We start from the raw sequence: 14,430 nt of genomic DNA, 5'->3' as shown, positions 1-14,430 counted from the left end.
TTAGCTTCTGTCTGGTTGGTCAGTGTATAGCAGCTTCTTAGAAGAAGCACAGTTAGATATATTGAAAGAAAAAAAAAAATGCCAAATTGCATTTGAAAATCCAATTCAGGGCAGAACCAGACGGGACAGCTGATTCTCTGACAGAATGAGGAAGCTGCTGTGGGGACATTGAGGCTAAAAGATAAATGGTACTAACCTGAAAACTCAGGCTGCCTCCTCCCTCAGTTCTGAACTCGTTTTAAAGTAGATCATTCATGCAGGTCAATCTAACCTCATTTTATGCTAACTATACACTCTTTGTCACCCAGCTGTTTAAAATCTGAGATCATTTATTTTAACAACACCTCTGTTTCATCTCATTAGTAAAAGTATTTCTATTTGTTAAATGCAGTAATAAAAACATTTTTTTTTTTTTTTTACTTTCTTATCCAATGGGTTTCATTTATTTATTTATTTTAGTGTTTGGTAGAAATGCAAATTAAACTGTCTGACTAATTTTTGAAGACATGTCCTGCGGTCATTAAGTCAAACTAAGGTGTTTGGCCATAATGATTATTGTTATATTTAGAAAAAAATAGGGGAAACTTACCAGTCTGAGAACGCTGTCCCAATTATGATGTACCACAATAAATCAAGTAACAAGTAGCCAGAGCACAAACTGAGGAAAAATATGAAAATCACTACTTTCTGAGAAAATAGTGACTTTATTGTTTTTAATGCTAAAACAACTGATACTTATCAGCTGATTGCAGCTGATAAGTAAGAAATCCCAAATCCTAAAAGTATCCAAAATTATTAATATACATCTTGTAGATATTGATTGCCAAACTGAGATGGTGTTACATGTATAACGGTTAGCGGGCCTTCCTTCAGTGGTCATATTGAGTGTCTGACAGACAAGAGCAACTGGTTGTAAATCACGTCCAAGCGGCTGTTCACAGACCGATTGATGCCACCATTTAAACAGTACGCTCTTTAAATCAACCCGGTTCTGTGCTCCATTAGCAGACTAGTTTACCCAGGAAAAGAAGTCCTCCTATTGAATCATACACCTCTAAATGGCACTATTGGGTTGCTTCTTTTTTTTTTTTCTTTTCAAACCACTGTAATTGCTCCCAAAACCTGGGTGATGCTTTTCATAAAACAGCAGGTAATGAAGACAAAGTGCCTGAAAGAGAGAATATCCATCATGCCTGTCAGGTGTAATTACCATCCAATATGGACTGAAAGCCTAACTTCCCTCTTAGGGACACATGCACATACAGTTGGTGAGACATGAAGGAGAAAACATACAAAACTCTACCAGTTCATGGATCTTTGCCTTCATGCAAATTTAAATTAGACCCTTTAGCTTTGCCCCTTTTCTTTTATCTTGTCCCTCTCGTGTTTCTTTAATTTTTAACCTATCAGATGGTGCTACCTTTAACTGGCTTAATCTCGGAGACAAACAACCAGAGTGAAATGCTCTTTGCAGGCATCATGTCCTCTACAGTTTTATAGTAAAGCATCAACGCTAGATGAGCAGATGAAAGCTTGTGGTGATTTAAAAGGCAAGAGCATAGACCATTAATAAAGTATTCTTATCTAATAAGAGGAACACTTGACTGTGGGTGTGCTCCATAATATGGATTCTGTACTGACAAATGCATTAAAGTGGCAACCATGTTGTTTACAAAGTGAAACAATTATATTTTCCTAATTACAAACCTGCAAATGCAATTTTAACAACAATAAAACAACAGGCAATTACAGCCGACGCTGCTTTGGATCTATTCCTCAAACATATCCCTGAGTATAATTTCAGATACTTTTTTATCATCTTACAGCAGTCCCACAGAGATGTGATGCTGCAGCCGAACCTTTTTAGGAGAAACTCATCAGTGAGACTGCGGTCGATTTAAGCTGCTATTTTTTTTTTCTCATTTGTTTTTTGCTTTGAGGAAGATTTGGACTGCTGCTTTAAGCTTTTTAGCCTGGCTTCACTAATTGTCCGGTCCAAAATAAGAACACAATTCACAGATGTCTCTTATCTAAACGAATGTGATCCACATTTTTACAGTCTGCTTTATGTGGCATTTGTTGGTTCTGTTAGTGCATGTGTGCATGACCATAGGGTTTATTATGTAAATGCAATGAAAACAAATTTAATCAAATTAAGTTCATGACTCTGAGCAGAGCTGCCTCGCTGCAGTATCATGCATCTGGGTTCCACAGAAACATTTTGTTTTCTTTTTTTTTTATATCGAGATTCAAATGGCGCCAATTCTGGAGTCAGCCTACCTTCGCCTCAGATGTTGGCTCCAGGTAACAAAGGCGATTTCCCAGCCCTTCAGCAGCCAGGCAGAACTTATGATTCTCCTTCTGGATGCAGGCCACACACTGGAGAACCACTTCATCATCCTGTCAAGACAAAACTGACTTCAGCTTGTGCCTCTGTGCTAACAAGAAGTTTGTTTGGCTGCATGAGCGCGTGTATGGGTGTCACATCCTGAGAGAATCCACGTCTACCCACACACATGCCAATTCTAGCTTTGTGATCATGGGAGATTCTTGTACAGTGTTGGTTTGTGAATAAAGGGGTTCTTCCCAACAGAAAAAAACAAAGCAAACAACAGTAAGCAGAAGCCAAAAGAGAACTCTAAAAATATTCTGAACAAATAATGGTTGAATTGAATCCAAAATGTGCAGCATGACAAAAATATATACATTTCTGCAGAATGCAATTATCCCAGAAGGAAGTTTAACTTTTCATAATAAATTGTTTCAGTTAATTGAAGTCAAAGGTTGTAATCACCAAGTTTAAAGACAGTCTTTTTCTTTAACAAGATTGCTACACTTTAGCATAGTGTTTGTAAGGTGTTGGGTGCTGACCGGGGATTCATCCTAAATCTTAACCCTTCATGCATAATATTTAACCATGAGAACAGGCTCTTGGATAGGAAGCTTTCAACATCGCATGGCCGTCATGATCTTAAAAATGTTCAATTTCAAAGCAAGAACTATGGCAAAAAAGAAGTTGATGACTGCCCTGTTTAGCTGCCAATAAAGTATTCATAACTGTCCCTTGTGGGGTTTACTTTGGTTGATGAAGAATATAAATAAAAAAAAAATAAAAAAAAGAAAGAATAAATAAAAACAAAATCTCACTGGGTTTCCCAAGTCCGAAAACAAACATCTGACGCCACTGCTGTGTCAATGACTTGACTGTATTTACAACATTGGCTTTGTAAATGCTGTACTGGACACAGCTACTCTTCAGTACAGTGGGGCAAGCAGAAATCTGCTGATATCGGCTGCCGTGGGACAGTGAAGGGGGGCTTCTGCACAATTGCCAGTTCCATTATTTAATGCAAGGGAATTGTGCTGAGAGCAGGGTGCAGCAGCACTAGAGGTAGTAACAGCAGAGCTCCCCTTTATAGTGTTACATTGCAGCATGCTGCGTTTGCAGCACACAGTCAGAAATAGAGAAGACTGGTACTGGACAGAGCAATGAGATACAGCTCTGCAGATGTACAGTATGAAATTCACAATGACAATCCTCAGGGTCATGACAACCACGCTTAATGCACATCTAGATAGCAGATGATGTTTAAACAGAGTTTTGTTTGTGTTTTTTTTCTCAGTAAATGGTTACTGTCACACCATTCTGGATATAAATGATTCAAGGAGTCCAAACTCCTCTCTTCATTTCAGTCTTTGTTGCAATCTTTAAAAATTTAAAGAAACTATTAAAAACCAGAAAACAAACACTCAAAAATGCAATAATTAAAACTAATAAAGTAAGAAATACATAACGTCTACGAAACTGAACAATTGGCCTTGTGATGATTCACTTTAAACTGACTTTTTAAGCAATTGAGAATTACTCTTTTCTTTTACTTTGAACTTAAATTATTGCATTTCATTTTTTTTACAGTTCTGATTTTAAGATATGTACCCACTGAATTTAGATTTCAGCTTTCATCTACTTTTATGTATTTAAAACTTTTTAATTTTATCTTAATATCCTTATTAGCATTTTTCTTGTTCCTTTTTCTAGTTTTAATATTGTTCTAAAATTACTTTCTATTGTTTGGGATCTTAGTTTTATCAGCTCTTACTTCAGCCATGATATTTATGACATTTATAACACCCCGCTCTAATCAGTCAATTTAAATGTGAAGTTAATTATAATTATAGTAATTATAATTCTTTCAAACGTATGTCAATTTTTATACAAAATTAAATATCAACCGTAAAAAAAACTCTTTTTAATCAGTCCCATATGAAAAACTTTGCCGTTCGCTGTCTGGCTTGATAAACAGCTTGGAAATTAAGAAGCAACAAAAATAGGTTCAAATTTAGTGCTGCTTCTGTTTTGAAATCCTTGATCACTTGGAAAAATTGAGTTAATTTGTTTTGTAGTTGACATCACAGGTGCATGTTTCCAAACTTAACATTCTTAGTTCAGAAGCTTTCCGTCTTTTTCTACACTTTTCCGCTGCCCTCGTTTGTCAAGCACACACTGGATAATAAGCTATCCAGATCAAAGATAAAAGTAGCCAATAAATAATGAATACAATTTTAAAGAAGAGACTGGAAGGACTTTTTATTGAACTATTGATTACGGACGGTGGAGGTTTGGGTTTATAGTTTGTGTTTTTATCCATACAGCAGATTTTACTGTACAGTATATGCCGGAGGGAGAAGATGCGCAAGAGCGAGCACTGACAACTGGAATTGATAGTGTCATTCATGGGTTTTATGGCAAAGGCTTTGGATGATGCTAACTTGCACAAATCAATATAAAAATGTTATTCAACTCAGATGTAGATTGAAATTAATAGCCCTTTATGGCAACCCAACACTTGGCTTGGATAGAACATACCATTAGTCTCATTGTTGGTAGAGAAAGCACCGGGCTGATTCGGCCCACAATAGGTCTGTATTGATCCACTCATTGCCTTGCTGCCTGTCTGAGCACCAAGCAGCTCACACACAAACAGAATCACCTCTTTAATCAGAGAAGGCAACTCAAATGTCTTTGCTTCCATCTCATTCTTCCTACATTTAAGCCTTACTCACCCACCTCCTGTTGTACTTGATTTACACACACCGGGGACTCAGAGGACTCACTACTATCAATCATTCATAGACAGAGACATTAGGTTGTATGAAGGGTGATGTTCTCTCTAACTTTGAATGGGTCAGTGGTGCAAGATCTGAGGAAAATCTAAATCTAAACGTCTCTTGAATGTGTCTCTAAAGAAGACACTGCACAGCTTGAGCATCAACAGAACGACACAACGAGAAGAGCAGGTCCCAGAAAACTTTGTTCAAATTTACTCTGCCCTCCCATTTGAAATTTTAAACATTTCTTTGACAAAAAAAAGGCTCAACATTCATTTTCAGCATAAAAACGTGTTTAGAAAAAATCACATGGATCTGTCTTCTCTACCCCTACAGTTATTTACACATGTACATTTGCAAATACTATTTTACTGCAGCCCGCTGAAAACAAAACCTGCTCTCAAGGAGAAAACCCATACGTCTTCAGGATAATGTTAAAGCGTTTGAATTTAATGTTTGTGCTGAGAGTGTATCAGCTTTGTAATTTTGCAATACAACTGCTTTAGTGCTTAAAAAGTAGATTGTACAACATTTATTATGTGCAATATCAGGACACAGTGCTGTGGCTATGAGTTTTTCTGTTTATCCTGGAGACACCACAGTTTTTTAAAGCAGTAATTTAAGTAAAAAAAACAAAAACAAAAAACAATGAGCAGATTGCCTTAATAGTTAGTTACCATAAAAAAACAAGGTTTCTGTTGCTTTTTTTTTTTTTACAATAAAATCACCATTTAAAGAGGTGACTGTAACTTTAAAACCTTTTACTTTTCCATTGCTCATCAAACGCACCATCTCGGTTGAAAGCAGAACAGATTGAATTTAAAGCAGGGATATTTCAACCAGCAAAGAGAACAAAGCCTTTACTGTAACTGTAGTTTGGAAACTGCAAAAACAACTTCATGTAAATGTTTTTGTCTTTACATATAGAAAAAAGAAACAACACATGTAGTCCTCCATCTCCAGTACCCAAAGTGAGTTAACTTTTAGCTGAATTTCTTAGTATGGTTTAACTTCTTGGCTACTTGTCAGATTTGCTGAACCACTGGGATTAAAGCTGAAGGTCTGATCACACTTGACAGGAAAGCCAAAACAAAAGGAAAGGCGTTTTCCCTGAAGCAGTGTGATCGGTGTGTGTTTTGTCAAAGCAATCGACACACCAGATGAACTCTGCACATCTTCTTTCAAACTTTCATTTTAAGAGCCTTAAGCATACAGTACTAACCCCAACAGATGTCTTCTGTTTTTGATTTTTTTTTTTTTTTTGTCATTCTTTTGCAGATCATCAAATTGTCAGATAAAGATTGACATGGTGAATGGAACTGAAGATTTTAAATCATGATTTGCTTTATGAAGATAAAAATGCTATATCCAAACCATTGTGGTCCTATGTAGAAAAGTAGCTGGGCGGCTTTTTATGTTATGAATTAACATCAATTTATCAGTTTTTTGGCAAATATAAATTTACGTTCAGCAATCTCTGCACAGTCTGATTATTTTCAGGCTTATAAAATAAAGAACTCTAACCACTTTGACAGAATGAAGTAGGCTAAACTATATCAGCAAGTACATCTTTCTCTGATCTAAAGAAATTCAAGAACTTATTATAAACCAAATGACATCTGTCAGTCTGGAGGCTGTGACTCCAGGGAACCACAGTGGCCGACCAAAATTACTCCAAGAGCTCATTAATGACTCATCATCAGGCGGTAACAGAAGAACTCGTGGCACATTATTATTGCTACTGTTAGTATTAGTACAGTTTATATCAGTTCAATAAAAATATTAAAGCTGCTGACTGTGTGATAATACATTTTACATAATTTCATTACATTTTAATAAAAGCTTGATAATATTAGCCATTTTATATTGCACACAATTTTCATGATACAAAAATTTCTTCTTATTATATCTGCATGCATTCCTATGAAATGGAATAGTTAGTGTCTCAGTAATAGTTATTGTTTATTGCTAACACCTACACTATGCTACATCAGCACTGTAAGTCATCTCAGCAACTTGCCTATTTGACATAAAACAAGTATGTGTCAAGTCCCTTAAGACTGGAAAATAACAACTAGTTATTATAACTGCTGTTTTATATTTTGACCAAAAAAAAAAAAAAAAAAACAGATTTATTTACCTTTTTAAAAGAAGACTTCTATAGCTCACTCAACTATGAATTAATGGTACTTTAGAACAGTTCTATTCTAAAGTGTTCACCTGCACGTGGCATGTAAATACCTAAACGATATCCACACAGAAAAGTTGATTATACTCCCCATTAAGAGGAAATTGCTATTACTAAGTATATCCCATCAAAGTAAAGACATGTGGTGATAAAATCCAGACTTCCCTCCTGCAGCTGCAACAGCTTTCAGCTTCGCTCTTTGAGGTCAGATTTGCCCTGTCCTCTTTAGGTTGATGCAGTGCCAAAGAATCTGGTGAATCAACATCAAGCTGATCCAAGTGCTCCCTTGGGATGAGGCTCAAGGGTAAAGAGACATACAGAAGGAGAAGGAGGAAGAAAGGAAAGGAACAAGTAAAGTGATGGAAAAAGCTCTCATCCACATGCACAGTAGAGCAGGGAACCACTGCACTTGCCTCCACTTGTCTTTGTCCCCATGTGGCACTGCTTTGCAGCGTAATGGGTAATAAGTCTTCATCATCACCTGGGGCATGCTACCTGTGAACACTGTTTAGAAACTGGCTCAAATACAGAGACTTTGTAGCAGGACAGATTGACACTACTGGGTGGGTACTACAGGAAAACATGCAGCTGGGCACTGGTATACGCTCTTTATATACACACTCCAACTTTCTGGTGTATCACACACACATGAACTATGAGCTCACAAAAATTAGTTTATTTTTTAACTGTACTTTATAAAAGTTTTAAACCATCCTTAATTTTTTACAGCGCTTTTAAGGAGTAACACCTCCTTGTAATTTCTTAAAATTGTCAATGATTTTCTGAAGGTTTTTTGAAAGATTTTCTTCATGATTCAACAGTTTCTTCACTCCTTTTCAACTGACAATGACTGTATATTTACCAGCATTCTAAAAAACAAGAAAAGTGGACAAAAAAACAAAGAATAACTGCATTATGTGCAGAATTAACTGTATTAGAAAATAATGTGTTTCAGGAATTGCATTTAGCTTATCAGATGCTGGAAATTCAGGTTTAGCAGGTTTATTTTTACAAAACAGTATCGAAAGCTTTGAGCATTTCTTATGGCACAATTCAGCATCTAAAAATAGAAAAGAAATTGGGCAGAAGACCATTATTTTGAGAACCTGCCAAGGATTGCATGGTGAGACAAGAAGCTAAATGGAGTTAAATACAGAGCAGTCCTGAAAGTCTGTTGGAAGCTGCAAAACTCAAAATGACTCTCTTTCAGTTTCCAGCAGGAAATCACCTGTTCAGATCCAGCCAGCGGTGCATATGGAAGGTTTTCAATCAAAGCACATTTCTGTCTTCGATTGGCTAAGTCGAGTTACAAGCTAAAGTCAAATTAAGGGTCTTTGGGAAAATGGAAACCCAAAGATCACAACCTATTCAATCAGCCTTAATTATCTTGAGCAATTGCAGTAGAATTGCCAAAATATTCAGACTGCTGATGTGCAAAGATGATAAAGGTGTACCCCCAAAACTCAAAGATATATTTGCAACAATAGGTGAATCAACTTTTCATATTTCTATTTATAAAACCAATTGTCTTCAAGTTAATTAGATAACATTCCAAGAAAGACATTGGATAAAATTCATGAAGCTTGATTAAAGATTAGAAATCGGGAATAAAAAAAGACTTCACAACAGTATGATTTGAAACGGAAATAAAAACATTAAAGAATGACTCACTTGACCTTGGACTTTTTTCACGGTACAGCATATCTTCATGTAAACATATTTGATTAAAACAGTGGTTGCACAAAAACATGTTTGCTCTTAGAAACTCAATATAAATAGCTAACAAAAGGGTAAATTCACATTATGCTGCTACAGTATCAGAAGATAGTCCTGTCAGGCGAGATATGTTTGTTCCAGAATATTCTGGTGCAGATTACTGGTTTACTGTTGTAGTGATTCACAGCCTTGTAGCCTAATGCGCTCACACACTTTGGTGTGACAGCAGTGGAGATGGAAAGAGAAAGGGAACAAAAAAAAAAAAAAAACTTTGGACCAGAGGAGGAAAGCTTTGTTCTCATGACTCAGTGTTGCTGTGTAAATGGGACTGCTAATGCTCTCATCTCGGGGCAAACTGCTGAACATGCTGCCCCCAGTGCAGCACAGAAGGAGAGAAGAAAGCGCACACAGACAGACACATCAACAACATCGCCAGGGCCAAGAAAACACAGCAAATTAAAGTTGACGCGAGGTGAAATTTTGGCTTCCTTTAAGGGCTTTCCAGAGGGTGACAGCCTTACATCTTGTTGCTGGATGGTCTAGGATGCAGGCTGAAGACACACAGTGTATGCAGATTCAGCCTGTACTGCACTAGGAGGTTTTACTATGTGGAGAAATTGGTTTTATTCATTTCTAAACTTTGTGCTTCAGATCTAATGCTATGATATGCAACATCAGTTCAGGTTTCTAGCTCACATTTCTAAGCCCATAACAGCAAGAGAGCATGGACCTGCTCAAAATGCTTTTTACACAGGGCTCATCTTGAATTTCAAGAAGTTAACAAAAACATACTCTCATATCACCATGGGATAATTTAAAATGAGGCAGTTCAACAGTCCTGTGCATATTTGATTTTCTAAAGCTGCTTCAGAGTGTGTAGGTGTGTATATGAGAGTTGTCTGGCACATATTGTGCCTCAGACCTGGGTACTCTAATCACAGTGGGCAACATAATTACCCAATCACAATACACTCAGACTATACAGCTGTGAACAGCAGTAGCCATATGGACCAAGGCAATCCATCTTCCAGATTAGACAGGTACGGCGATCTCTGTGAAACAAATAGCCTAAGGTGATGCAGCCAACTCTTGCATGTCCTCCAATGTTTTTGCAGTTGATTTTGGTTTTCGTTTTACACTCTGCAGATACTGTAAAACAAGTCAATGTGACATGAATGGGCTCTGCATATAGCAGGTCATCTGAGGAGAAAGGTTATACAGCGTTGAATTGAGCCTTGCAGGCTGATTATGACATACCTTTAGTCTGGAGGTATTAAGGCTGAATTTCTTAGCAGGGAGGTAGTAAAATGGGTTTTTTTTTTTAAACACCTACAGCAGTATTCTGCCTTTGTTGGCAGTGCCTTTAAATGAACACCAAAGTAAGTGCTTAATTCCCTTATTTCCTGATTTAGGGCTCCTATAAATCCTACGCCTAGAAAAGATATTCTAGGACAAAATTGGTTAAAAATCAGAGGGTCCACCAAAATATTCCTAAGCTTATTGCAGATGTGGCCAAGCGGTAAAAGAGACTGTAAGCCGTTGGCTTGGTTAATTGGCAAATCTCACAACTTCCATAAAACTAACAGATGTTAAAATCATTAAAAATGAATGAATGTTTTTCCAAACAGATATTGCAATAGAAAATAGATGGAGTGCTACGAATGTCATCTATGCAGTACCGTTGGTGAACTCTGTAGAAGTAAACAGGAAGAAACTGACAGATGTTTCCTCACAAACAATAAAAAAAAACAACAAAAAAAAACTCTCCATCTCCATCCAGGAATACTATCAATTTCAATCTTGACTGAGGACAATGAAATCTGATGGATCAGGACTCAATAGTCCTGAGCATTGATTCTGGCTGTAGTAAGTACAGCCAGAATGCAGATGTGGCTGTAGTAAGTAAGGCCAGAATCAATGCTCCAGGTGTTTCCAGTAACTCATTGTCTGACTCAAGTACAGTTGCCTTTAGGCTTCAACAGCACATACTTAAGAATAACACAGGACATTAAGATGTTTGTAATGTTCCCAGAAGGTTCAAGTTGAGGCGATACAATTACCATGGGATAGAGGTTGCTATGTTATCGCACTCTCTCACTGACTACAGAATCGCACAGGCGATGCTGAGGGACAAAATGTTACTGCACCACGGTAGGCCCTAGAGAACAAAAAGAGCAAACTATTTCCCTTGTCCACTAGTTCTGTTCACAAAATGCAGCCTCACTTCCTGAGTGAATTCGTTGTAGCAGAGCACAGGAAGGTATGAAGAGGCTGCTTCTACCTCCCAGATCAGCAATGTGCTGACTTTTTAGTGGCTGATCCTCAATGGAGGTAAAAAGAGACAACAGCACTAATAGGTACAGCCTTGTAGCCTTTCAGTGCGTGGAAGTCAAGCTTGTTTTTTTACTCGCTTCTCAACTGTATGACAGTAGAGGAAGTCCCAAGTGGTACAGGAAAAGAGATTATCTTTTGTTTTAGGTCAAGGAAGTGAAGGAACTGGTTATATAGCCAAGAATGTCAACGTGAGGTATGGGTGCCGTTGACTTAGCCAATTTATACAGCTTGTTTAGCCTGGAAAGAAAATGCCATGTTTCCTTCTTTTCCACCCTTGGACCATCTGGGGCAACATTTCAATATTTTGTGTGATTTCTTTGATAAAAAATGTATCCAGTTGCTAGAGATTGATTAATTTAGTTCTGTTCAAAACACTTCAGTTCCACAACCTGTTTCTTGGCTAACATGTTTTGATGGGCTTGATCCTTCCCATGTATTTATTTACAGATGTCGTAATATTTTACTGGAACTCTGCTCACAAGTTGATCGGCTTGAGACCAAACAGTTCCTAAAGGAAGAATTCTGTAAAGTTAAGTCTCCAAACCTAAAAGAGATTTCATGTAGCTGCTTAATTTTGCCTCAAACCTCCAATATTTTTCATTAAGTAGAACTATACCAAGAAATGCATACATCATAGATTGTGCTGTCGATGGCAGCCTCAGTGCTTCACTCTCTTATACTTTGCATGTTTTTGTCTTTATTCTACTCTTTGCCACCATTCTTTGGTCACTCTCACTTTCCTTGCATCCTATGTGCACAAAGGAGGATTATAGGATCTCCTTCCTCTGTTAGACTCACTGCTAACAAAAATGGTAAATGTTTTAATCCTTGACTTTACCGTAAAGCAATATTATTTATTTAGTTAGTTTTTATATATATATATTTTCATCTGTGTGTGAATCTAAAAGCCTTTACGTCCTGTCATTTTGCTACTGTTATACTTGAATTTCCCCAATGTGGGACAATGAAAGGTATCTTTTTTACTCAGTTCTATTCCAGAGAGAAACTCCAAAGCATCAGTCAGTCTTCTCTGGGCATCTTTTTATCATTTTTCATCAACCTCAACTTCACTGATACCTTAGTTAGTGGAGTCGTAGCTCTCTATGGGATTTAGCGGAGAGATGTAAACATGGCACAAAAAGGTGTGCCTGGCTGTGAAGCTTCGTCATTAGCATCAATCCACCTGGCTAATGTCCGCTAACAAAATGGACAAACTCAGACTTCCATCAGATCTACTGCCCTCTGTTTCACAATTTGCCTCAGTGAGCGCAGCCGGTACTGTGATACCAGGCTTCCAGCTGTTTCAAGTGGACCACAGCACAGAGCTCCTGGGGAAAGAGCAGAGAGATGAAATCTGCTTTTACATAAATGAAAGTTGATGTACTGATCTTGCTGTGTTGCAGAAGACATGAATTCTCCTCGTCTGTTTTTACTGGTGTTTACATCCCACCACATCAGAAGCTTAAATAAAGCTTACTAAGCTGAAAACAGATGTCGGGGGGGGGGGACCGGGACATCCATACTTTCTCAGCATTCGTTTTTTTTTTTTTTTCTTGTCATTTAGCAGCACAAACCCCTCCAATCAACTTCTTAAATACAGAAAGCATATTAGGTGTTCCACAAGGGATAAAAACGTTGGGCTACTGTTACACAGCTTTAAAAGATGCATATCACAATGTCACCTGGGCCACTTTGGGACTTTCTGATCAATGCCTGCTTCATCTCACTCCAGCCAATAGGCAGGAATTGGGAGCGGGTGCAAACCAAAACCTTTTGCACATACAATAGTAAACCAGGTTTCTTTTCACATCTGAGGAAAATACATAAGATTCTTACCACAGTGGGGCAGTGACGTGCGGTCAGGGGAGGCAGGTGCCTCACCTGTCATCATGGAAAAATAATAATAATAAAATCATTTATATTGCTATTTTCACCCTGTGGTTTGTACTATAAAGTACCTATTTTTTACTTAACCAATTCTGATGATTTTTTTCTTCAAAATCACTGGATTTTCGCATTTTCCCATTCAAATGCTCCAGTGAGGCAGCAGTGAGCTGAGCCTCACCTGGGATTGTGCAACCTCGCGAACTGCACTGGCTGCCATTCTATGGGAGCATGTTCGTCCTGTCTGTACGCCGGCAATAAAATGGTTAAAAAAACATTTAATATATGGAACAATTTTCCATAATTTAGCTTATGTCTATAATGTACAGTGTTTTTTTGTCACCAGCTGTGACACCACCGGCAGAGAACAGAGTTGAGGTGAGGCAGGCAGTTCTCTTGCCTCATGGCAGGGGGCGCTCATGATCCCAAACATTGCGACTCCACAACTGCAGAGTAAGACACACTGAGCCAGCCATGGAGCTAGCCACACAGTAAATAAGTAAAGTACAGTGATATATTTGTTTTCTAATGCTACTAAAAGTTTCTTGCCAACCGCCATAAAATCGACAAGAAGAAGAAGAAGATATTTGTTTTCTCCTCTCTTCCGATGTCAACATGAAAGATTACATACACCGTTCGTCACTGCAGTGGGGACAGTGGCCAGGAACAGATCAAGGATATCAGAGTAATTAAGAGATGTTGCAGTTCGTCAGTGGAACCATCCATGGAATTCCTGAAGTTAGTAAGCATCTGATCCAGGACCACTGAGTCTGCATACAAACATGATTGGGTTGTCTACTAGTGGTCAGAACCACCTGGAGCTTAACTCACTCAAACCAGTGAAGATGATGGTGGACTTTCGGAGAACAACCACAGCACCGTTGTATCTACTGTGTGACTGAGATCAGTGTGTCACAATCAATTTTTACAATTTTGAGAGATGACAGATGGGTTGGCGTGTTTGGTATTAACTTAGCTGTCACAAAGAATAGAGCCATGAAAAGTGGAAATATTAAATCAAAGAGCTTATTTGACCAACACAGGGACACTCATATGAGAAATGTCTGGAAAAAACAAGAGGTTGTGTAAAAAAGACTCAAAAGAATTCCTCTTCCAGGAAAATTGTTCACCATAAAAAAATCAACCCTCTTGACTATGATTTGGCATACTTTTAGAGAGAAAGCCATTGAAAACCTCCT

The 14,430-nt window shown here is 37.8% G+C and overlaps 1 protein-coding gene across 1 annotated transcript in view; it reads right to left on the bottom strand.

Annotated features, from left to right (window-relative positions):
- LOC103136206 (ryanodine receptor 3) overlaps positions 1 to 14,430 on the bottom strand; it is a 130,986-nt gene that overhangs the window by 107,936 nt on the left and 8,620 nt on the right. The window contains exon 2 of the mRNA XM_016670049.1: positions 2,281 to 2,400. Within this exon, the coding sequence (XP_016525535.1) occupies positions 2,281 to 2,400 (120 nt within the window). The remainder of the gene's footprint in view (positions 1 to 2,280; positions 2,401 to 14,430) is intronic.

The sequence above is a fragment of the Poecilia formosa genome, unplaced genomic scaffold, assembly GCF_000485575.1.
Source record: "Poecilia formosa unplaced genomic scaffold, Poecilia_formosa-5.1.2 Scaffold30, whole genome shotgun sequence".
Classification (NCBI taxonomy): Eukaryota; Metazoa; Chordata; class Actinopteri; order Cyprinodontiformes; family Poeciliidae; genus Poecilia; species Poecilia formosa.
Note: the sequence above shows the minus strand (reverse complement) of the source record. Positions and strands in the feature narration are given on the sequence as shown.